Source organism: Pelophylax lessonae (genome assembly GCF_965119305.1).
Source record: "Pelophylax lessonae genome assembly, chromosome: 2".
Taxonomy (NCBI): Eukaryota; Metazoa; Chordata; class Amphibia; order Anura; family Ranidae; genus Pelophylax; species Pelophylax lessonae.
Window position 1 is genome coordinate 670,475,891 of NC_138769.1, and position 25,058 is coordinate 670,500,948.

Consider the following 25,058-nt stretch of genomic DNA (forward strand, 5'->3'; position numbering starts at 1 on the left):
TACTCACCTATTTATGGATGTATTCTAGTATATGAATTGACTGATCATTACTTATTGTCACACTTTGGAAAGAAGTTTCCCGCACATTTATTGCTTTTGCACAATTTTCTGATCACGAACTTATATTTTTTATATTTTTTATATTTTTAATACTATCACTTATTGGTGCACTTTGGATAATACTCCCCTGTATATTTGCACATTTACCCTGTTTGGTCAAGGTTTTCCCGCACTATTTTACTAATTTTTATCATCGCGATTTTTGAGTCATTTTATATTATTCATTGATTAATCTATTTAATGTTGTTTATATATTCACTCTGTTGATTATTTATTTTCATCACTATTGCATATTGTATATATACACATAGTTATCTATCTCAGCACATTTTTGCACATTGCACTTCGCCACCTTGTGGCTATTTTCCATAGTCTTTTCTATATACAATTCATCCGATGATATATGTTTACATAGGTAGATCTACCTAATTACACTTTATAACATAAGCAGCGCCATCACCTCCATTCTCATCTATTTATATAGTCTTTTGGCTATAGTTTAAGTGAGGCTGCAGCTTATTAGTACTTATCTATATCCTTTGATTCCTTAGCGCGGATTCTATTATCTTTTTAGTTCCAGATTAGTGACTCATAGTATTAAAGCCAGAGGGCCAGTATGGAAGCCAAGCAAATTGCTTTTTCAGGCGGAGAGTTCATTAATGTTGGTCTTCCTAACTCCCTTAGGGATATTTCCTTTAATGGGAACAGACTGTGTTGGTCTGAGAATTTAGGATTTTAGAACATTTCGGGTTTATTGCTTGTAAATACTGACTGTTTTTTTGCTATATGGGTTGAGTATGACCTGATTAAAAGTTGACTCTCTATAAAGAATAAGTAAATTTATCTAAGCAGTCATTGAGCGGGGAAACTATTCACATTCCCTTATGAACAGATGACCATTAAAGACATCAGATTACAATTACAAACCACAACATTGGAATGTGAAATACAAGAATCAAAAAACAGAAGACAGTGTATGTAAAATTAGATTGCCATGGCAAATTACATTCAGTGGATTGTTACAAAATGGCTACTCCATAGTTTCTCAACTAGGGTTCCTTTAGAGCTTGCTAGGGATTCCCTGAGCAATGGGCAATTTCTGTCTTTCAGATAAGTTCCCACTGACACTATTGATCTTTTGAGCTATTTGTAAGGGTGTAATTCTTGCCAATGGCCACAAATATAAGGAGCATTCTTCCGTCTAACCATTACACTAATGTATCATGAGTTTGTAGTTTTAGTAATTTTTAGTAAGGGTGCCCTGAGACGGGAAGGTTATTTTAAGGGTTCCTCTATGTAGAAAAAGTTTAGAAAGACTGAGCTACTTCCTAGTATCCTTTAGATGAAAAAAAGGCATTGGATAAGTCACATATTTTACAAATTCAATGATGTGTCACATAGCTTTTGCCATTTGGCTACCGCATCAAACTGTAAGCACAATGTTACAACTCAAAGGGCTGGAAAGAAATTGATTTTTAAAGAGATAACATAAATTCATAAATGAATACTCACAATCGATCATATGGTAAACAGCGTGGTATTGGCATCCCGGAACGCAATGCGTTCCAACTGAAAACCGGAACCGGAAATGACGTGACGGCGCTGTACGTGTTTCGTCATGTGACGTCTTCTGCAGCGTGACATGACGAAACACGTACAGCGCCGTCACGTCATTTCCGGTTCCGGTTTTCAGTTGGAACGCATTGCGTTCCGGGACGCCAATACCACGCTGTTTACCATATGATCGATTGTGAGTATTCATTTATTGTATACTGCTGAATAAAATATCCCCTACGATATCACACTATCGAGTCTTTCCACTTCCTATGACCCTCCCATCCATATACTTGTGAGTGGCCATACTAGATCCCTCCACGGAGCATCGGACATATTGGAACAGGACCCTAGTACTGGACCCCACGTTAGGATACCTGCGATACCCCGCGGACCCCACACCATTCTCCCCCAGGAAGGGAACCACTACACAGAGTAAAGACCAGCGAGGCATATCTCCAGTACCCACTCTATACCCCTGTGTGGGGTGGGTATATCTGGTGAGTAGGTTTTTCATCAGTAGCCACTTTGCAACTCACCAGTCACCCACCTTGGGGGTCACCGTAAGTCACTGCCCACCTATCCCACTGGGTATACTCACCTATTTATGGATGTATTCTAGTATGTGAATTGACTGATCATTACTTATTGTCACACTTTGGAAAGAAGTTTCCCGCACATGTATTGCTTTTGCACAATTTTCTGATCACGAACTTATATTTTTTATATTTTTTATATTTTTAATACTATCACTTATTGGTGCACTTTGGATAATACTCCCCTGTATATTTGCACATTTACCCTGTTTGGTCAAGGTTTTCCCGCACTATTTTACTAATTTTTATCATCGCGATTTTTGAGTCATTTTATATTATTCATTGATTAATCTATTTAATGTTGTTTATATATTCACTCTGTTGATTATTTATTTTCATCACTATTGCATATTGTATATATACACATAGTTATCTATCTCAGCACATTTTTGCACATTGCACTTCGCCACCTTGTGGCTATTTTCCATAGTCTTTTCTATATACAATTCATCCGATGATATATGTTTACATAGGTAGATCTACCTAATTACACTTTATAACATAAGCAGCGCCATCACCTCCATTCTCATCTATTTATATAGTCTTTTGGCTATAGTTTAAGTGAGGCTGCAGCTTATTAGTACTTATCTATATCCTTTGATTCCTTAGCGCGGATTCTATTATCTTTTTAGTTCCAGATTAGTGACTCATAGTATTAAAGCCAGAGGGCCAGTATGGAAGCCAAGCAAATTGCTTTTTCAGGCGGAGAGTTCATTAATGTTGGTCTTCCTAACTCCCTTAGGGATATTTCCTTTAATGGGAACAGACTGTGTTGGTCTGAGAATTTAGGATTTTAGAACATTTCGGGTTTATTGCTTGTAAATACTGACTGTTTTTTTGCTATATGGGTTGAGTATGACCTGATTAAAAGTTGACTCTCTATAAAGAATAAGTAAATTTATCTAAGCAGTCATTGAGCGGGGAAACTATTCACATTCCCTTATGAACAGATGACCATTAAAGACATCAGATTACAATTACAAACCACAACATTGGAATGTGAAATACAAGAATCAAAAAACAGAAGACAGTGTATGTAAAATTAGATTGCCATGGCAAATTACATTCAGTGGATTGTTACAAAATGGCTACTCCATAGTTTCTCAACTAGGGTTCCTTTAGAGCTTGCTAGGGATTCCCTGAGCAATGGGCAATTTCTGTCTTTCAGATAAGTTCCCACTGACACTATTGATCTTTTGAGCTATTTGTAAGGGTGTAATTCTTGCCAATGGCCACAAATATAAGGAGCATTCTTCCGTCTAACCATTACACTAATGTATCATGAGTTTGTAGTTTTAGTAATTTTTAGTAAGGGTGCCCTGAGACGGGAAGGTTATTTTAAGGGTTCCTCTATGTAGAAAAAGTTTAGAAAGACTGAGCTACTTCCTAGTATCCTTTAGATGAAAAAAAGGCATTGGATAAGTCACATATTTTACAAATTCAATGATGTGTCACATAGCTTTTGCCATTTGGCTACCGCATCAAACTGTAAGCACAATGTTACAACTCAAAGGGCTGGAAAGAAATTGATTTTTAAAGAGATAACAGTATCATTTGTTTGAAAAGAGGGAACAATGGAAGGCTACATTTGATTGACCTTTGTAAACAGGTTACAAAAAATAGTAAAGAATTAAGAAATATATAGCAGAATTAAGTTCATGCAGTAGTCTCCTTTGACTTACATTAATAATTTAACCCCTCTGTATTTTCTAGAACTTTCTGGCGCCAGATTTCTCAGAATTCAAAGACTGAGCATCATTTAATCAAAAAAATTTGGCCTGCCCTTCCAAATCATATTCAAGCCGCTTACGAGTACAAACAAAAGGACCAACTTCTTATCTTTAAAGGTGTGTACTTCATGTTTGTCTGTGGAATTTCATGGCGATAGTATGATCTATCTAATTATTAGTAAATAATTAGGGTTGAGCGGACACCTAGATGTCCGTGTTCGACGGGTTCGGCCGAACTTTAAAAAAAAGTCCGGGTCCGTGTCCCGGACTTTTACCGAACTTTTCCCGGACACCGAACCCCATTGAAGTCAATGGGGACCCGAACTTTAAGGCACTAAAATGGCTCTAAAACACCAAAGGAAAGGGCTAGAGTGCTGCAAATGGCAGCAAAACGTAATTAAGAGCATGGCAAGTGCTCTGCAAACAAATGTGGATAGGGAAATAACTTAAAACAACAAAAAAAAACAGAAAAATAAAACAATGTTCTTCTTCATCTCTGAAGGACGAGGCCCATATGGAGTAGGAGGGAGGTTGAGGTGGTGGTGGATGTGGCGGTGACATAGGCGTGCGCACAGGGTGTGCTGGGTGTGCCTGGGCACACCCTAATCACCTAGGGCACATAGCATTGCCAGTGAGGAGATGGGAAAGATCTCCCTGGGACCTGCTCTGCTCTATTTCTCCTTGCCTACAGGTACATGGCCCCGATACATTACTCTCCCTGCTGGCAAACACATGCATGTGTATTTCAACTTTGGGGTGCACACCTTAATGCAATAGGCTGCGCACACCTATGGGCGGTGTAGGTGGAAGCGGCGGTGGAGGAGGACCAGGGCCGGATTAACAGCATCATGGGCTTGGTGCTGAGGATTTTGAAGGGCCTTAGGGCCGTGCCTTGCCATGCACCCAGAGGAGGAAGGGTGCAGCCATGCATGCCTAATTCAACATGGGATGCTGTCTCTGAAGCCCATAAACACATCCATGCATCGCCAACTGTCCCTCCTTGTCCGGCCTTCACGCTGTGTGGGGAGGTTCTGAGGGTGCTGCCTGGGGAAGCGAGCATAGAAGCCAGACTTCTGTGTTTACAAGTGACAGAAGAGCGGTAACAGTGAATATGGCCAACCCGGGGCCTATATAAAAGGTAGGGGCCTGGAGCTGCAGCTCCAATAGCCCCTACATTAATCTGGCCCTGAGGAGGAGGACGAGGTAGCCAACACTGCTTCTTTTCACAAATTTTAAATGAGGGTACACCCCAAAAGAGTGAGAAAGAGCAAAAATGGAACAATGGGTGGGTAAGGTCGGTATCCATTGCTATTCTGCATAAGGTACGGAAAAGTCCCGTGGGATCCATGCCTGGTTCATTTTAATGAACGTGAGCTTGTCCACATTGTCTCTGGACAGGCGGCTGCGCTTGTCTGTTATAACGCCCCCAGCCGTGCTAAATACCCGTTCAGATAATACACTGGCTGCAGGGCACGCCAGCACCTCCAAGGCGTAAAGGGCAAGCTCAGGCCATGTGCCCAATTTGGAGACCCAGAAGTTGAAGGGGGCAGACCCGTCATTCACTACATGTAGGCGTGTGCACACATACTGCTCCACCATGTTGGTAAAATGCTGCCTCCTGCTAAGACGTTCCATCTGAGCTGCTGGTGCTGCTGTTTGTTGTGGCGTGCTGACAAAGCTTTTCCACATTTCGGCCATGCTAACCCTGCCTTCTGAGGTGCTGGCGGTGCCCTGGTTGCGTTGGCGACCTCCTCCTCCTCCTCCTCTGCCTTGTGCTTCCACTGTGGCCCCGCTGTCAGATGGGAATGCCAGCAGCATGGCGTCTACCAGCGTGCGCTTGTACTCGCGCATCTTGCGATCGCGCTCCAGTGAGTGAATTAAGGACGGTACGTTGTCCTTGTAACGGGGATCCAGCAGCGTGGCCACCCAGTAATCAGCACAAGTTAGAATGTGGGCAACTCGGCGGTCGTTGTGGAGACACTGCAGCATGTAATCGCTCATGTGTGCCAGGCTGCCCAGAGGCAACGAAAGGCTGTCCTCTGTGGGAGGTGTATGGTCCGTGTCCTCTGTATCCCCCCAGCCACGCACCAGTGATGGCCATGAGCTGGCCTGGGTGCCACCCTGCTGTGAACATGGTTCCATCTCCTCCTCCAGCTCCTCCTCCTCCTCATCCTCCTCATCCTCCAGAACTGTGCCCCTGCTGGACAATTGCGTCCCTGGCGTTTGCGTGTGCAGGAACCCACCCTCGGAGCCCCTTGCGAATGACTGCCCTGAAAGCCTTGGAAATGTTACCTCTTCATCCTCCTCCTCCTCCTCATCCTGTGCCACATCCTCTTCCATCATCGCCCGAATTGTTTTTTCAAGGAGGCATAGAAGTGGGATAGTTAAGCTGAGAACGGCGTCATTGCCACTGGCCATGTTGGTGGAGTACTCAAAACAGCGCAACAAGGCACACAGGTCTCGCATGGAGGCCCAGTTATTGGTGGTGAAGTGGTGCTGTTCCGCAGAGCGACTCACGCGTGCGTGCTGCAGCTGAAACTCCACTATGGCCTGCTGCTGCTCGCACAGTCTTTCCAGCATGTGCAAGGTGGAGTTCCACCTTGTGGGCACGTCACATATGAGGCGGTGAGCGGGAAGGCCGAAGTTACGCTGCAGCGCTGCCAGGCGAGCAGCAGCAGGGTGAGAACGCCGAAAGTGCGCACAAACGGCCCGCACTTTCTGCAGCAGCTCTGACATATCGGGGTAGTTTTTAAGGAACCTCTGCACCACCAAATTCAGCACATGCGCCAGGCAAGGGATGTGCGTCAAACCGGCTAGGCCCAGAGCTGCTATGAGATTTCGCCCGTTATCGCACACCACCAGGCCGGGCTTGAGGCTCGCTGGCAGCAACCACTCATTTGTCTGCTGTTCCATGCTCCTCCACAACTCCTGCGCGGTGTGTGGTTTGTCCCCCAAACAGGCAAGTTGTAAAACTGCCTGCTGTCGTTTACCCCTGGCCGTGCTGAAGTTGGTGGTGAAGGTGTTACGCTGTCCGGATGAGGAGGCGGTAGAGGATGAGGAAGCGGAGTAGGAGGAGTTAGGAACAGGAGGCAAACTGAAGCGCCCTGCAATCCTCGGTGGTGGAAGGACATGCGCCAAATTGCTATCCGCCTCAGGCCCATCCGCCACTGCATTTACCCAGTGTGCCGTTAGGGAGATATAACGCCCCTGACCGTGCTTACTGGTCCACGTATCCGTAGTTAGGTGGACCTTGGCACAGATGGCGTTGCGCAGTGCACACCTGATTTTTTCCCCCACTTGGTTGTGCAGGGAAGGGATGGCTTGCCTGGAAAAGTAGTGGCGGCTGGGCACGACGTACTGTGGGACAGCCACCGACATAAGGTTTTTAAAACTGTGCGTCTCCACCAGACGGAATGACAGCATTTCAAAGGCCAATAATTTTGAAATGCTGGCATTCAGGGCCAGGGATCGCGGGTGGGTAGGGGGGTACTTCCTCTTCCTCTCAAGTGTTTGGGAGATGGAAAGCTGAACGCTTCCACGGGACATTGTGGAGATGGTTGTTGGTGACCCAGGTGGTGGTGTTGCTGACAGATCGTCTGTTTGCGGGGTGGCAGGTGCCGGTATCACTACAGATGTGGCTGGAGCGGCCGAGACTGCAGCAGAAGAGGAAGCAGGATGAGCCAGAGACGTTTCTTGGTTTTGAAGGTGTGTACTCCACTGCAGCTCGTGCTTTGCACTTAGATGCCTGATCATGCAGGTTGTGCTCAGGTTGAGAAGGTTCATGCCTCGCTTCAAGCTCTGATTGCACAGGGTGCAAACCACTCGTGTCCTGTCATCAGCACATTTTCTAAAGAACTTCCACGCTAGAGAACTCCTTTGAGCTGACTTTGGTGCGCTCGTTCCCTTGCTGCGTTGGGCAGTAGCGGGCGTAGTGTCTAGGGCACGGCCGCTCCGCTTCTGCACCCTGCTCCCTCTTCTGCTGTGCTGGTGGCTCTGTGCGACCACCGCCTCTTCCTCCAAACTACTCAGTTCACCTGCATGACGTTCATTCCATGTGGGGTCGAGGACCTCATCGTCCTCCACATCATCTTCCACCCAGTCTTCACCCCTGCCCTCCTTGTCGGTCTCCACAATGCTGAACGCCGCAGCAGTTGGCACCTGCGTTTCGTCATCATCGGAGACGTGCTGCGATGATCCTTGCATGTACTCATCTTGAGAAATAAGTGGTTGGGCATCGCTGCACTCAATCTCTTCCACTTCTGGGGCAGGGCTAGGTGGATGGCCCTGGGAAACCCTGCTGACAGAGTCCTCAAAAAGAATAAGAGACTGCTGTATGGCTTGGGGCTCAGACTGCTGGCCTGATTTGCAAGGGGGTGAGGTGAAAGACGGTTGGACATTGGCTGCAGGTGCCAACTCTGACCTTTCTGCAGTAGACTGGGTGGGAGACAATGTGAAGGAACTGGAGGCACTGTCAGCAGCAAACCAATCTACTATCGCCTCAACTTGTTCTGGCCTCATCACTTCTAGGGGCGTTTGATGCCCTACCAAATACTGATGCAGGTTCTGTCGCCTACTCACACTTGAGGAAGGTGTTTCACTTGTGCGTGTAGCTGGCACAGATCGACCATGTCCTCTCCTTGCAACAGGAGCTCTACCAGCAGCACCACGACCCAGGCCACGGCCCTTATTTGACGGTCTCCTCATATTTCTGTAATTTAAGATCTTGCCCTAGAAAGGTTTTTATTGAATAGCGGAATAGAAAATATGATCCAAAAAAAGTGTATGTATATCACACGTACACAACCACACTAGGCCCCAATTACTATTGTTTGTACCCCTAAAAGGCTAGATGAGGAGTAGGGGGAGTATGGAACAGGCAGCACCCTCAAACCTTCAGAAGTATGAGATGAACCCCAACAACTTGGAAAGGTGGATCTCTCTCACACGTACCGACACAGACTATCCCGCAATTCAATTGATCCTCAAAGGTTTTTATTGAATAGCGGAATAGGAAATATGATCAAAAAAAGTGTATGTATCTCGCACGTACACAACCACACTAGGCCCCAATTACTATTGTTTGTACCCCTAAAAGGCTAGATGAGGAGTAGGGGGGGTATGGAACAGGCAGCACCCTCAAACCTTCAGAAGTATGAGATGAACCCCAACAACTTGGAAAGGTGGATCTCTCTCACACGTACCGACACAGACTATCCCGCAATTCAATTGATCCTCAAAGGTTTTTATTGAATAGCGGAATAGGAAATATGATCAAAAAAAGTGTATGTATCTCGCACGTACACAACCACACTAGGCCCCAATTACTATTGTTTGTACCCCTAAAAGGCTAGATGAGGAGTAGGGGGGGTATGGAACAGGCAGCACCCTCAAACCTTCAGAAGTATGAGATGAACCCCAACAACTTGGAAAGGTGGATCTCTCTCACACGTACCGACACAGACTATCCCGCAATTCAATTGATCCTCAAAGGTTTTTATTGAATAGCGGAATAGGAAATATGATCAAAAAAAGTGTATGTATCTCGCACGTACACAACCACACTAGGCCCCAATTACTATTGTTTGTACCCCTAAAAGGCTAGATGAGGAGTAGGGGGGGTATGGAACAGGCAGCACCCTCAAACCTTCAGAAGTATGAGATGAACCCCAACAACTTGGAAAGGTGGATCTCTCTCACACGTACCGACACAGACTATCCCGCAATTCAATTGATCCTCAAAGGTTTTTATTGAATAGCGGAATAGGAAATATGATCAAAAAAAGTGTATGTATCTCGCACGTACACAACCACACTAGGCCCCAATTACTATTGTTTGTACCCCTAAAAGGCTAGATGAGGAGTAGGGGGGGTATGGAACAGGCAGCACCCTCAAACCTTCAGAAGTATGAGATGAACCCCAACAACTTGGAAAGGTGGATCTCTCTCACACGTACCGACACAGACTATCCCGCAATTCAATTGATCCTCAAAGGTTTTTATTGAATAGCGGAATAGGAAATATGATCAAAAAAAGTGTATGTATCTCGCACGTACACAACCACACTAGGCCCCAATTACTATTGTTTGTACCCCTAAAAGGCTAGATGAGGAGTAGGGGGGGTATGGAACAGGCAGCACCCTCAAACCTTCAGAAGTATGAGATGAACCCCAACAACTTGGAAAGGTGGATCTCTCTCACACGTACCAACACAGACTATCCCCCAATTTAACTGATCCCCAAAGGTTTTTGATTAAATAGCGGAATAGAAAATATGATCCCAAAAAAGTGTATGTATATCACACGTACACAACCACACTAGGCCCCAATTACTATTGTTTGTACCCCTAAAAGGCTAGGAGTAGGGGGAGTATGGAACAGGCAGCACCCTCAAACCTTCAGAAGTATGAGATGAACCCCAACAACTTGGAAAGGTGGATCTCTCTCACACGTACCAACACAGACTATCCCCCAATTTAACTGATCCCCAAAGGTTTTTGATTAAATAGCGGAATAGAAAATATGATCCCAAAAAAGTGTATGTATATCACACGTACACAACCACACTAGGCCCCAATTACTATTGTTTGTACCCCTAAAAGGCTAGGAGTAGGGGGAGTATGGAACAGGCAGCACCCTCAAACCTTCAGAAGTATGAGATGAACCTCAACAACTTGGAAAGGTGGATCTCTCTCACACGTACCAACACAGACTATCCCCCAATTTAACTGATCCCCAAAGGTTTTTGATTAAATAGCGGAATAGAAAATATGATCCCAAAAAAGTGTATGTATATCACACGTACACAACCACACTAGGCCCCAATTACTATTGTTTGTACCCCTAAAAGGCTAGGAGTAGGGGGAGTATGGAACAGGCAGCACCCTCAAACCTTCAGAAGTATGAGATGAACCCCAACAACTTGGAAAGGTGGATCTCTCTCACACGTACCAACACAGACTATCCCCCAATTTAACTGATCCCCAAAGGTTTTTGATTAAATAGCGGAATAGAAAATATGATCCCAAAAAAGTGTATGTATATCACACGTACACAACCACACTAGGCCCCAATTACTATTGTTTGTACCCCTAAAAGGCTAGGAGTAGGGGGAGTATGGAACAGGCAGCACCCTCAAACCTTCAGAAGTATGAGATGAACCTCAACAACTTGGAAAGGTGGATCTCTCTCACACGTACCAACACAGACTATCCCCCAATTTAACTGATCCCCAAAGGTTTTTGATTAAATAGCGGAATAGAAAATATGATCCCAAAAAAGTGTATGTATATCACACGTACACAACCACACTAGGCCCCAATTACTATTGTTTGTACCCCTAAAAGGCTAGGAGTAGGGGGAGTATGGAACAGGCAGCACCCTCAAACCTTCAGAAGTATGAGATGAACCCCAACAACTTGGAAAGGTGGATCTCTCTCACACGTACCAACACAGACTATCCCCCAATTTAACTGATCCCCAAAGGTTTTTGATTAAATAGCGGAATAGAAAATATGATCCCAAAAAAGTGTATGTATATCACACGTACACAACCACACTAGGCCCCAATTACTATTGTTTGTACCCCTAAAAGGCTAGGAGTAGGGGGAGTATGGAACAGGCAGCACCCTCAAACCTTCAGAAGTATGAGATGAACCTCAACAACTTGGAAAGGTGGATCTCTCTCACACGTACCAACACAGACTATCCCCCAATTTAACTGATCCCCAAAGGTTTTTGATTAAATAGCGGAATAGAAAATATGATCCCAAAAAAGTGTATGTATATCACACGTACACAACCACACTAGGCCCCAATTACTATTGTTTGTACCCCTAAAAGGCTAGGAGTAGGGGGAGTATGGAACAGGCAGCACCCTCAAACCTTCAGAAGTATGAGATGAACCCCAACAACTTGGAAAGGTGGATCTCTCTCACACGTACCAACACAGACTATCCCCCAATTTAACTGATCCCCAAAGGTTTTTGATTAAAAAGCGGAATAGAAAATATGATCCCAAAAAAGTGTATGTATATCACACGTACACAACCACACTAGGCCCCAATTACTATTGTTTGTACCCCTAAAAGGCTAGGAGTAGGGGGAGTATGGAACAGGCAGCACCCTCAAACCTTCAGAAGTATGAGATGAACCCCAACAACTTGGAAAGGTGGATCTCTCTCACACGTACCAACACAGACTATCCCCCAATTCAATTGATCCTCAAAGGTTTTTATTGAATAGCGGAATAGGAAATATGATCAAAAAAAGTGTATGTATCTCGCACGTACACAACCACACTAGGCCCCAATTACTATTGTTTGTACCCCTAAAAGGCTAGATGAGGAGTAGGGGGGGTATGGAACAGGCAGCACCCTCAAACCTTCAGAAGTATGAGATGAACCCCAACAACTTGGAAAGGTGGATCTCTCTCACACGTACCAACACAGACTATCCCCCAATTTAACTGATCCCCAAAGGTTTTTGATTAAATAGCGGAATAGAAAATATGATCCCAAAAAAGTGTATGTATATCACACGTACACAACCACACTAGGCCCCAATTACTATTGTTTGTACCCCTAAAAGGCTAGGAGTAGGGGGAGTATGGAACAGGCAGCACCCTCAAACCTTCAGAAGTATGAGATGAACCCCAACAACTTGGAAAGGTGGATCTCTCTCACACGTACCAACACAGACTATCCCCCAATTTAACTGATCCCCAAAGGTTTTTGATTAAATAGCGGAATAGAAAATATGATCCCAAAAAAGTGTATGTATATCACACGTACACAACCACACTAGGCCCCAATTACTATTGTTTGTACCCCTAAAAGGCTAGGAGTAGGGGGAGTATGGAACAGGCAGCACCCTCAAACCTTCAGAAGTATGAGATGAACCTCAACAACTTGGAAAGGTGGATCTCTCTCACACGTACCAACACAGACTATCCCCCAATTTAACTGATCCCCAAAGGTTTTTGATTAAATAGCGGAATAGAAAATATGATCCCAAAAAAGTGTATGTATATCACACGTACACAACCACACTAGGCCCCAATTACTATTGTTTGTACCCCTAAAAGGCTAGGAGTAGGGGGAGTATGGAACAGGCAGCACCCTCAAACCTTCAGAAGTATGAGATGAACCTCAACAACTTGGAAAGGTGGATCTCTCTCACACGTACCAACACAGACTATCCCCCAATTTAACTGATCCCCAAAGGTTTTTGATTAAATAGCGGAATAGAAAATATGATCCCAAAAAAGTGTATGTATATCACACGTACACAACCACACTAGGCCCCAATTACTATTGTTTGTACCCCTAAAAGGCTAGGAGTAGGGGGAGTATGGAACAGGCAGCACCCTCAAACCTTCAGAAGTATGAGATGAACCCCAACAACTTGGAAAGGTGGATCTCTCTCACACGTACCAACACAGACTATCCCCCAATTTAACTGATCCCCAAAGGTTTTTGATTAAAAAGCGGAATAGAAAATATGATCCCAAAAAAGTGTATGTATATCACACGTACACAACCACACTAGGCCCCAATTACTATTGTTTGTACCCCTAAAAGGCTAGGAGTAGGGGGAGTATGGAACAGGCAGCACCCTCAAACCTTCAGAAGTATGAGATGAACCCCAACAACTTGGAAAGGTGGATCTCTCTCACACGTACCAACACAGACTATCCCCCAATTTAACTGATCCCCAAAGGTTTTTGATTAAATAGCGGAATAGAAAATATGATCCCAAAAAAGTGTATGTATATCACACGTACACAACCACACTAGGCCCCAATTACTATTGTTTGTACCCCTAAAAGGCTAGGAGTAGGGGGAGTATGGAACAGGCAGCACCCTCAAACCTTCAGAAGTATGAGATGAACCTCAACAACTTGGAAAGGTGGATCTCTCTCACACGTACCAACACAGACTATCCCCCAATTTAACTGATCCCCAAAGGTTTTTGATTAAATAGCGGAATAGAAAATATGATCCCAAAAAAGTGTATGTATATCACACGTACACAACCACACTAGGCCCCAATTACTATTGTTTGTACCCCTAAAAGGCTAGGAGTAGGGGGAGTATGGAACAGGCAGCACCCTCAAACCTTCAGAAGTATGAGATGAACCCCAACAACTTGGAAAGGTGGATCTCTCTCACACGTACCAACACAGACTATCCCCCAATTTAACTGATCCCCAAAGGTTTTTGATTAAATAGCGGAATAGAAAATATGATCCCAAAAAAGTGTATGTATATCACACGTACACAACCACACTAGGCCCCAATTACTATTGTTTGTACCCCTAAAAGGCTAGGAGTAGGGGGAGTATGGAACAGGCAGCACCCTCAAACCTTCAGAAGTATGAGATGAACCTCAACAACTTGGAAAGGTGGATCTCTCTCACACGTACCAACACAGACTATCCCCCAATTTAACTGATCCCCAAAGGTTTTTGATTAAATAGCGGAATAGAAAATATGATCCCAAAAAAGTGTATGTATATCACACGTACACAACCACACTAGGCCCCAATTACTATTGTTTGTACCCCTAAAAGGCTAGGAGTAGGGGGAGTATGGAACAGGCAGCACCCTCAAACCTTCAGAAGTATGAGATGAACCCCAACAACTTGGAAAGGTGGATCTCTCTCACACGTACCAACACAGACTATCCCCCAATTTAACTGATCCCCAAAGGTTTTTGATTAAATAGCGGAATAGAAAATATGATCCCAAAAAAGTGTATGTATATCACACGTACACAACCACACTAGGCCCCAATTACTATTGTTTGTACCCCTAAAAGGCTAGGAGTAGGGGGAGTATGGAACAGGCAGCACCCTCAAACCTTCAGAAGTATGAGATGAACCCCAACAACTTGGAAAGGTGGATCTCTCTCACACGTACCAACACAGACTATCCCCCAATTTAACTGATCCCCAAAGGTTTTTGATTAAATAGCGGAATAGAAAATATGATCCCAAAAAAGTGTATGTATATCACACGTACACAACCACACTAGGCCCCAATTACTATTGTTTGTACCCCTAAAAGGCTAGGAGTAGGGGGAGTATGGAACAGGCAGCACCCTCAAACCTTCAGAAGTATGAGATGAACCCCAACAACTTGGAAAGGTGGATCTCTCTCACACGTACCAACACAGACTATCCCCCAATTTAACTGATCCCCAAAGGTTTTTGATTAAATAGCGGAATAGAAAATATGATCCCAAAAAAGTGTATGTATATCACACGTACACAACCACACTAGGCCCCAATTACTATTGTTTGTACCCCTAAAAGGCTAGATGAGGAGTAGGGGGAGTATGGAACAGGCAGCACCCTCAAACCTTCAGTATGAGATTGTGTTCACTGTACCCCACAAAGATTGAGTTCACTGCACCCCACAATGATTGTGTTCACTGCACCCCACAAAGATTGTGTTCACTGCACCTCACAAAGATTGTGTTCACTGTACCCCCCAAAGATTGTGTTCACTGCACCCCACAAAGATTCTGTTCACTGTACCCCACAAAGATTGTGTTCACTGCACCCCAAAAAGATTGTGTTCACTGCACCCCAAAAAGGATGTTGTTCACTGCACCCCAAAAAGGATGTTGTTCACTCCACCCCAAAAAGATTGTGTTCACTGCACCCCACAAAGATTGTGTTCACTGCACCCCAAAAAGATTGTGTTCACTGCACCCCAAAAATGATTTTGTTCACTGCACCCCAAAAAGGATTTTGTTCACTGCACCCCAAAAAGGATGTTGTTCACTCCACCCCAAAAAGATTGTGTTCACTGCACCCCAAAAAGATTGTGTTCACTGCACCCCACAAAGGATTTTGTTCACTGCACCCCAAAAAGATTGTGTTCACTGCACCCCAAAAAGGATGTTGTTCACTGCACCCCAAAAAGGATTTTGTTCACTGCACCCCAAAAAGATTGTGTTCACTGCACCCCACAAAGGATTTTGTTCACTGCACCCCACAAAGATTGTGTTCACTGCACACCAAAAAGGATTGTGTTCACTGCACCCCAAAAAGATTTTGTTCACTGCACCCCAAAAAGATTGTGTTCACTGCAGCCCAAAAAGATTGTGTTCACTGCAGCCCAAAAAGATTGTGTTCACTGCAGCCCAAAAAGATTGTGTTCACTGCAGCCCAAAAAGATTGTGTTCACTGCAGCCCAAAAAGATTGTGTTCACTGCAGCTCACACACAGAAAAATGGATGTGGATCACTGACACCTGCCTATCTCCAATCCCACACCACACAGCAATATCGATTGTAGTTTGTAGAACACAGTTTCCCTAAAATTCAGCAGACTCTGTCCCTAACAGGATTGAGAAGAGATCGTAGATCAGGATTGAGTGCAGACCCCACCCCCCACACAGCAATATCGATTGTAGTTTGTAGAAGACACTGACCCTATATAATTCAGCAGACTCTATCCCTAAAATGCCTACAACTCGCCCTGCCTAAACACTCCGACCTGTCCCTCAATTCTATCCGGACACAAATGGTTTTTTCCTGCCTATCTTTCCCTAATCAGCAGCCAGCACGTTGATGTGTGCTCTGTCCCTGAATCTAAGCAGCATAATGACGCCGCTGCGGCTGCCTCGAACTTATAAAGACTTGGTCACATGCTTCAGACGGCCAATCACAGCTACTGAGACATTTGCAGGCATGGCTGGGATGGCTTAAGGCACACCAGTTAAACGATTGTTGATTGGCTGTTGAAAGCCCGCCATGAAAAGAGCGCCAAAGCATGCAAAACCCGGAAATAAAACGACCGAACACGGATTTTTACCCGAACATACAGTAAAGTGTCCGTGTCCGTGTTCGGGTACAAAAAATCCAATTATTCGGTACGAACACGAATAATACAGTCCGTGTTCGCTCAACACTATAAATAATGCCTTTTTTGTGCCCCTGTCGGACAAAGCGTTTACAAAAGCACATTCTGGAATGTATATGTTTTTTTGTTAATAAAAGGGTTAGGTTATGTTTTAATCAACCAATTCTTTTTTTAAAATGTAGATGCTAATTATTGGGTTATCAATGGTTATCAAGTCACAAAGGATTCACCCAAAAGCATCTATGACTTGGGCTTTCCCAGAACCGTTAGGAGAGTTGATGCTGCAGTCTATGATGAAAACACGAAAAAGACCTACTTCTTTGTAAATGACAAATTCTGGAGGTAAGGCCAGAGTTTATGTATCTAAAATTATTAAGGAATTTTAATTGGTGCAGCTTGGTATAGATCAGGGTTCTCCAAACTTTCCAAACAAATGGACAGTTTACTGTCCTTCAGGTTTTAGGGGGGCCAGACTACAGCCAGTGGAAGTAGAAAATGCCTGTCATGAGTAAACAAGGAACCATTTTATGTTTAGTGGAAGGAATAATGCCACATTGTTGGTATCAGTGGAAGGAATAGTGCTCCATTGTTGGTATCAGTGAAAGGAATCTTGTCCCATTGTTGGTATCAGTGGGAAGAACAGTGCCTCACCGTTGGTGTCTGTGGGAGGAATCGTGCCCCATCATTTGTATCAGTGGTTGGAATGGTGCTAGGGTTGCTACTTCATCTCTTTAAAACTGAACACATAAAAATTACACTGGTTCTGAGGCTAATTTCATTCAGAAAATGCAGTGTGAGTTTAATTACCACCTAATCAGAACCTGTGAAAATAATATGTATTCAGTTTTAAAGGGATGAGGTGGCAACCCTAAATGGTGACCCAAGGGCCAGATAAAGGCATGCAAAGGACCAAATCTGGCCCTCGGGCCACAGTTTGGAGGCCACTGGTATATATCAATTAAACATTTAAAGTTAACTTGTGCCAAGATCCCTATAAGCACTAAAGTAATTGCATATTGTGAACAAGCAGTAAAAGCACAAGAGGAACTCATGCACCTCTGCATCTATAGGCATTGTGAAGAAATCTATTTTCAAATTTGAGGATCTTTAATAAAGAATACTTTCACATAAATTCACAAAAAATTTGAAGAATGGTTTAATGTAACTTTGCTCTTATTTTCTGAAAGTTTTGATGAAGAAAAGCAGAAGATGGATTCTGTAACGTCTAAGAAAATAATTGATGGCTTCCCTGGTGTTGGAACTAAGATTCAAGCTGCTTTCCAAAAGGATAGTAAGTAAATAAAGTAAAACTGTGTATTTTAATTAGGGACTCTTTACAAGTCAGAGCAATAAACCCAAGCCTATTTTCCTAAGCATGAAGACAAGACGATAAAGACATGTATTATTTAAAGTTTTAGAGGTATATTTACTTGTCAGTGCGATAAAGTAGCTCAAAGTAAAAACAGAAGGAATTTAGAAAAATTTGTCCCATTGTTTATAATTATTTCCTTTTGAGAAGAATGGTGAGTCTTATCTTCTAGGTTTACCTTAAAATGAACTTAAACTAGCAACAGATTCTATTTAACGTTTATTTAAACTCAAGAAAAAAAAAAAAAATAATATATTACAAATTACCAGTCCTTGAATATGGTGGCTGCATGACATTTCTTTTATCAGGCATCAGGCCAGTAACTCACTTCCTGTGCTGACAATTCTTTCTGTCAGAATCAACATGATTTTTTCAAAAGTAAACAAATAGAGGAACAAATAAGTTAATTGACATGTTTTACATATATTTTAATGATCCACCAGCAGCACATACTCACCTCTGCTCCATTTAACTGTCAGTAATGAAAGTCTACCCTCTACTTTTGGTTAAAGCAGGCAGTAGGTCATTTTTTTTTTTGTTAAGCCATCAGATCAAAAAAAAAAAAAAAATGACCCAATTCACCCATCCACACATTCGAGGTGGATGGGGGAATCCTCCCACTGTGTTGTATTCTGATAGCAGGGAGATTTCCCTGCTGTCAGAATACACTGACCAACATTTCAGGCTTTAGCCTGCAGCACTGATCAAGAGGGAATTTTCCAGCAGGGTGATTGTACATAAGTCGATTGACTTCTGTACAAATACAGTGCCCATAATTGGATCAAAATTTGGCCGCTCCTTGCTGAGCCAGCCAAATTGTAATCCATATATGGGCAGCTTTAGTGTTCGAGTATGCTACTCATCCACTTCATCCCATGTGTTAACACTAGCGCATGTTGATTAGTTCAGTCCAATCACATAGGGCAGGCAGAGCATCCTCAAGGCTGTGTAAGCGCCAAATCGAGACTGATATGAGCAAACAATATGAAATTAATTGATTTTAAAAAAGAACAAAAAACACAAATAACAAAAATACATGTTCTTCTTTTTAGGACTTCTTTATTTCTTTGATGGTCACCAACAGTATGAATTCAGCACTACTAAAAAGAAAGTCACCCGTTTACTAAAGAGCAACAGCTGGCTGAAATGTGGAAATGCAAACGTCAGCCCAAAGAAAGCGCTGATAAAATAAATCATGTGTACAAGCATTTTTCATATTTACATTTACTTGCTTATCCTCCCTGGCGGTATGATTCTTTCCGATTTTAGGTGCTGAAAGCGGTACCATTATTTTGCATGTAATTCTTAAGAACGAGCAGCCCAAACCAACTATTTACATATGATGTATACATATATTATATATATATATATATATATAGATATACGTGAAATATATACGTATATATATTTATATATATATATATATATATATATATATATATATATATATACATAAAAAGTACAGTAAAACTGCAGGAAAGGGCACTGGGGGGCAAACTAATATCAATGTATTTTATTTTGTAATGTATCAGTGTGTTTGCTGTGTTTTACTATTTGGATTTGCCGCCGGTTCCACCCCCCTGCGAGCGCCACGTCGCAGAAGACGGAAGCCGGGGCACAGAGCATCGGGAGGAAGATCCGGCCGCCGCACACTGCCGGGATACATCGCTGGATCCCAGGGACAAGGTGAGTACCCTCTCTTCCAGGATCCAGCGATCTCCCTAGCAGTACCCCGAGTGTGGCTCGGGGCTACCGCTAATGGCTCTGAAATTTCACCCCGAGCCACACTCGGGAATACCGCTAAGGAGGTTAACTTATATATTATGATATTTTTCTATTTAATATATGTTTTTAAAATAAATTTTCTTTTACATCAGTACAACTTTTTATTGTTTATTATACAGTGGGTACGGAAAGTATTCAGACCCCCTTAAATTTTTCACTCTTTGTTATATTGCAGCCATTTGCTAAAATCATTTAAGTTCATTCTTCTTCCTCATGAATGTACACATAGCACCCCATACTGACAGAAAAACACCGAATTGTTGACATTGTTGCAGATTTATTAAAAAAGAAAAACTGAAATATCACATGGTCCTAAGTATTCAGACCCTTTGCTCAGTCTTTAGTAGAAGCCCCCTTTTGATCTAATACAGCCAGGAGTCTTTTTGGGAAAGATGCAACAAGTCTTTCACACCTGGATTTGGGGATCCTCTGCCATTCCTCCTTGCAGATCCTCTCCAGTTCTGTCAGGTTGGATGGTAAACGTTGGTGGACAGCCATTTTTAGGTCTCTCCAGAGGCTCAGGGGCTCTGTCAGGGCTCTGGCTGGGCCATTCAAGAACAGTCACGGAGTTGTTGTGAAGCCACTCCATCGTTATTTTAGCTGTGTGCTTAGGGTCATTGTCTTGTTGGAAGGTAAACCTTCGGCCCAGTCTGAGGTCCAGAGCACTCTGGCGAAGGTTTTTGTCCAGGATATCCCTGTACTTGGCCGCATTCATCTTTCCCTCGATTGCAACCAGTCGTCCTGTCCCTGCAGCTGAAAAACACCCCCACAGCATGATGCTGCCACCACCATGCTTCACTGTTGGGACTGTATTGGACAGGTGATGAGCAGTGCCTGGTTTTCTCCACACATACCGCTTAGAATTAAGGCCAAAAAGTTCTATTTTGGTCTCATCAGACCAGAGAATCTTATTTCTCACCATCTTGGAGTCCTTCAGGTGTTTTTTAGCAAACTCCATGCGGGCTTTCATGTGTCTTACACTGAGGAGAGGCTTCCGTTGGGCCACTCTGCCAAAAAGCCCCGACTGGTGGAGGGCTGCAGTGATGGTTGACTTTCTACAACTTTCTCCCATCTCCTGACTGCATCTCTGGAGCTAAGCCACAGTGATCTTTGGGTTCTTCTTTACCTCTCTCACCAAGGCTCTTCTCCCCCGATAGCTCAGTTTGGCCGGACGGCCAGCTCTAGTAAGGGTTCTGGTCGTCCCAAATGTCTTCCATTTGAGGATTATGGAGGCCACTGTGCTCTTAGGAACCTTAAGTGCAGCAGAAATCTTTTTGTAACCTTGGCCAGATCTGTGCCTTGCCACAATTCTGTCTCTGAGCTCTTCAGGCAGTTCCTTTGACCTCATGATTCTCATTTGCTCTGACATGCATTGTGATCTGGAAGGTCTTATATAGACAGGTGTGTGGCTTTCCTAATCAAGTCCAATCAGTATAATTAAACACAGCTGGACTCAAATGAAAGTGTAGAACCATCTCAAGGATGATCAGAAGAAATGGAAAGCACCTGAGTTAAATATATGAGTGTCACAGCAAAGGGTCTGAATACTTAGGACCATGTGATATTTCAGTTTTTCTTTTTTAATAAATCTGCAACAATGTCAACAATTCTGTGTTTTTCTGTCAGTATGGGGTGCTATGTGTACATTCATGAGGAAGAAGAATGACCTTAAATAATTTTAGCAAATGGCTGCAATATAACAAAGAGTGAAAAATTTAAGGGGGTCTGAATACTTTCCGTACCCACTGTAAATCATGGGGTAAATAATTGCTTGACTTGAGCTAGGTCAATTTCATAAATGAGCACAATTTTCACTAAGGCCCCTTTCACGTGGGCTGTCTGATCAGCTCCGCCTGTCAGTTTTTCAGGCGGACCTGATCGGACCTTGCACTCTCCCCCATAGATCGGCTGATGTCAGCGGACACATATCCGCTGATACCTGCTGCTATCTGATCCAAAGCTGCCCGCAAAATCCAGATGAATGGTGGTCCTATTTTTCATTCATCTGGATTGTATCTGAGAGGATCAGATGGAAATGGACTGGCGGTCCATTTTCCGTCTCCCTTCTGAACGGTAAGTGGAGGTGAAAGGGGCCTTAAACTGACCATACTACACAACCCCAGTTCAATCCAAAAGAAATACAACAAGTGTATATGAAGAAACATAGATGGCTTCTTGCGCTTGAGGTGTGATGCAAATGCAAGTCAGTCGTTTTTTTTTTTCACTCTTTATTGATTTCGTCCATGCCTTGTGGGTGCCATTAAAGGGTTGTGTGTAACCTGCTTTCCTGGCACCAACATGGCAGCACACATATATTGGTAGCCCCACTCACTTCTGCCCACACGACCAGTGCAAAGTTAGAAAATGTTGACACCCATACAACAGCCCATTTCTATTTTGTTTTTGAGGACGTTGGCCTTTCACTCCTTGATTAGGAAACCTCTTAAAGGGGGCCCCCTTGCAGCTCCTCCTATTGTCTCCATGGGATCTAAAGTAGTCCTTTTGTAGCCTCTGCTTTTTTGCGAGACATGTGTCTGGACCGATGGTCTTATCAGGGAAGGAAACCTTCATGGTTGTGCATATGACACAATTCGTTTCAAGGTGATGTTGAAACCCAGTTCTTTCTGTCTGTTAGCCCAACCAGGACATCCTTATCCAGGAAGTTTATTTTTATTGATTGGATGTGGTTGGGGCTGGAGAGTCTGTCTCTCAACCCTCTACTTCTTTTTCAGACAGATAATTTGTTCTTTGTTTTCCAAAATGGACCTTGTACTGATGCTTCCGATCCTAGTCCAACCATCTTGAGGTAATCCAGCAGACTATTATCCAATCTCGTGTTCCAAGGATCAGGTTCCATCCTTTCCTGACAAGGTGCACTCTACTAAATCTTCTATGAGTGTTTTGTGAGCTTTTTGGCTTCAGACTGTCTCTCAGATATTCAAGGTTAAAACCTGGGCTTCTAGTCTCACTTCAATTCTTTCAGGTGGACATTCAACCTCATTTGAAGCCAGCCTTGGGAGTAAGACACCTCAAGCAAGCTATAGCGGTTGTGTCTCAGGTCTGTTGGTGTTTGTGGTTTGCATAACCCCCAGTGGATATACTTTTGGACATCTTTAGCTTAAATACTACTCCAATGGATCTAGATCAAGAATAGCACACTTGCAAACCCAGTTTTTTAGGTAGTCAGAACAACTATACCTAGCTTCTTAAACGCTAACAAGGGTAGAAGGCATTAGTGCACACCTCATGTTTCCCAAAATTAATTCAAAGAGCCTACTATACAGCAGGGCTGATGCCACTGTGAGTGATTGCTGCACATTCGACCAGAAGCATCTCGACTACATGGGTACCTTGTGCAGAGGTGTAAACAAAGAGGTTAAGAAGGAAAGCCAAACTGGTCCTCTTATATCACATTCCTTCAACACTACTAATGGCCTCAGCAGCCCTCACTACAGTTGATTTCGGCAGGAAGGCTGGAGCTTCAGTTTATTTTAAATTAAGATTTGCTTAAGCTTTTCACCTTGGTAGCTAGTTAGTTTACTTTATGTGTACCACCATGTTGGCGTCAGGTAAAAAGAAAATTGTACCATACTTACTTTGTCATTTTCGTTTCCTGATGCCAATCTGTGGCAGCATACTAAACCCACCCAGTTCACTCCTCAAGTTTTACAAGGAAGAGGCTGTTGTGTGCATGTAAACCTAGCTTGGGACTGGTCCCTTGGGTGGAGATGGGTGGGATACTACCATATGTGTTCTACCAGGGATTGGTGCAGGGAAAGGACCATTTTTTGCTTTGTGTTTTTTTAGGTTGCCGGAGGTCTTACTGAGATCCAGTTTGCTTCACAGCAGGTCGAATGGGGGACTGAACCCTAAGCATTTTTCAATGAATACTCCCTAGTTTCTGAAATTAGAAAAAGCAACACCTTTTGACCAGTGTTGCTCATCTTACTTTAAAAAAGTAATTAGTTACAGTTACAAATTACTTCTCCCAAAAAGTAATTGAGTTACTGACTCAGTTACCACATAGAAAAAGTAATTAGTCACTCAGAAAAGTAACTGCGACTTTTTTTTACTATTCTATAATGCAATTACGTTCTAATGCGTTCTATTACGTTCTATAATGCAATTACTGGGACACTAGAGCAGGGTCCCCATAGATCCCACTTTATAGCAGGCCAGGGTCATCATCAATCCCCCTTTAGAGCAGGGTGCCCATAGATCCCCCTTTAGAACAGGCCAGGGTCCCCATAGATCCCCCTTTAGAGCAGGGTCCCCATAAATCCCCCTTTAGAGCAGGGTCCCCCAAAGATCCCCTTTAGAGCAGGCCATGCTCCCCATAGATCCCCCTTTAGGGAGGGGCCCCCATAGATCCCCCTTTAGAGCAGGGTCCCCATAGATCTATGGGGACCCTGCTCTAAAGGGGGATTTCTGAGGACTCTTTTCTAAGGGTGGATCTATGGGGACCCTTCTCTAAAGGGGGATCTATGGGGACCCTGCTCTAAAGGGGGATTTATGAGGAACCCTTTCTAAGGGGGATCTATGGGAACCCTTCTCTAAAGGGGGATCTATGGGGACCCTGCTCTAAAGGGGGATTTATGAGGACCCTGCTCTAAAGGGGGATCTATGGGGATCCTGCTCTTAAGGGGGATCTATAAGGACCCTGCTCCAAAGGGGGATTTATAGGGCCCTAGGCCTGTTCTAAAAGGGATCTAGGGGGACCGAGTTCTAAAGGGGATCTATAAGGGACCCTGCTCTAAAGGGGGATCTATGGCACAGATCCCTCTTTAGAACAGGGTCACCATAGATCCATCTTTAGAGCAGGCCAGCGTCCCCAAAGCTCCCACATAGATTCCCCTTTAGAACAGGCCAGGCAGGGCCCCCCATATATCCCACTTTAGAGCAGTCTCTGACTGCAGTACAGAACATACATGACATGGGGGGAGGGCACTGTCTCTGACTGCAATGCAGAACATACATGACATGGGGGGAGGGCACTGTCTCTGACTGCAGTACAGAACATACATGACATGGGGGGAGGGCACTGTCTCTGACTGCAGTGCAGAACATACATGACATGGGGGGAGGGCACTGT

General features: G+C 43.8%; 2 protein-coding genes across 2 annotated transcripts in view; both read left to right on the plus strand.

Annotated features, from left to right (window-relative positions):
- The window catches only part of LOC309545987 (matrix metalloproteinase-18-like), a gene marked incomplete at both ends in the record, with an annotated part of 30,592 nt that extends 11,219 nt beyond the window's left edge, over positions 1-19,373 (plus strand). Inside the window, 4 exons of the mRNA XM_082245452.1 lie at positions 3,924-4,057; positions 16,995-17,154; positions 18,000-18,103; positions 19,234-19,373. Coding sequence (XP_082101578.1) covers positions 3,924-4,057; positions 16,995-17,154; positions 18,000-18,103; positions 19,234-19,373 — 538 coding nt within the window. The remainder of the gene's footprint in view (positions 1-3,923; positions 4,058-16,994; positions 17,155-17,999; positions 18,104-19,233) is intronic.
- LOC309545982 (matrix metalloproteinase-18-like) overlaps positions 1-25,058 on the plus strand; it is a 320,845-nt gene that overhangs the window by 34,994 nt on the left and 260,793 nt on the right. The gene's annotated exons all lie outside the window — the stretch shown is intronic.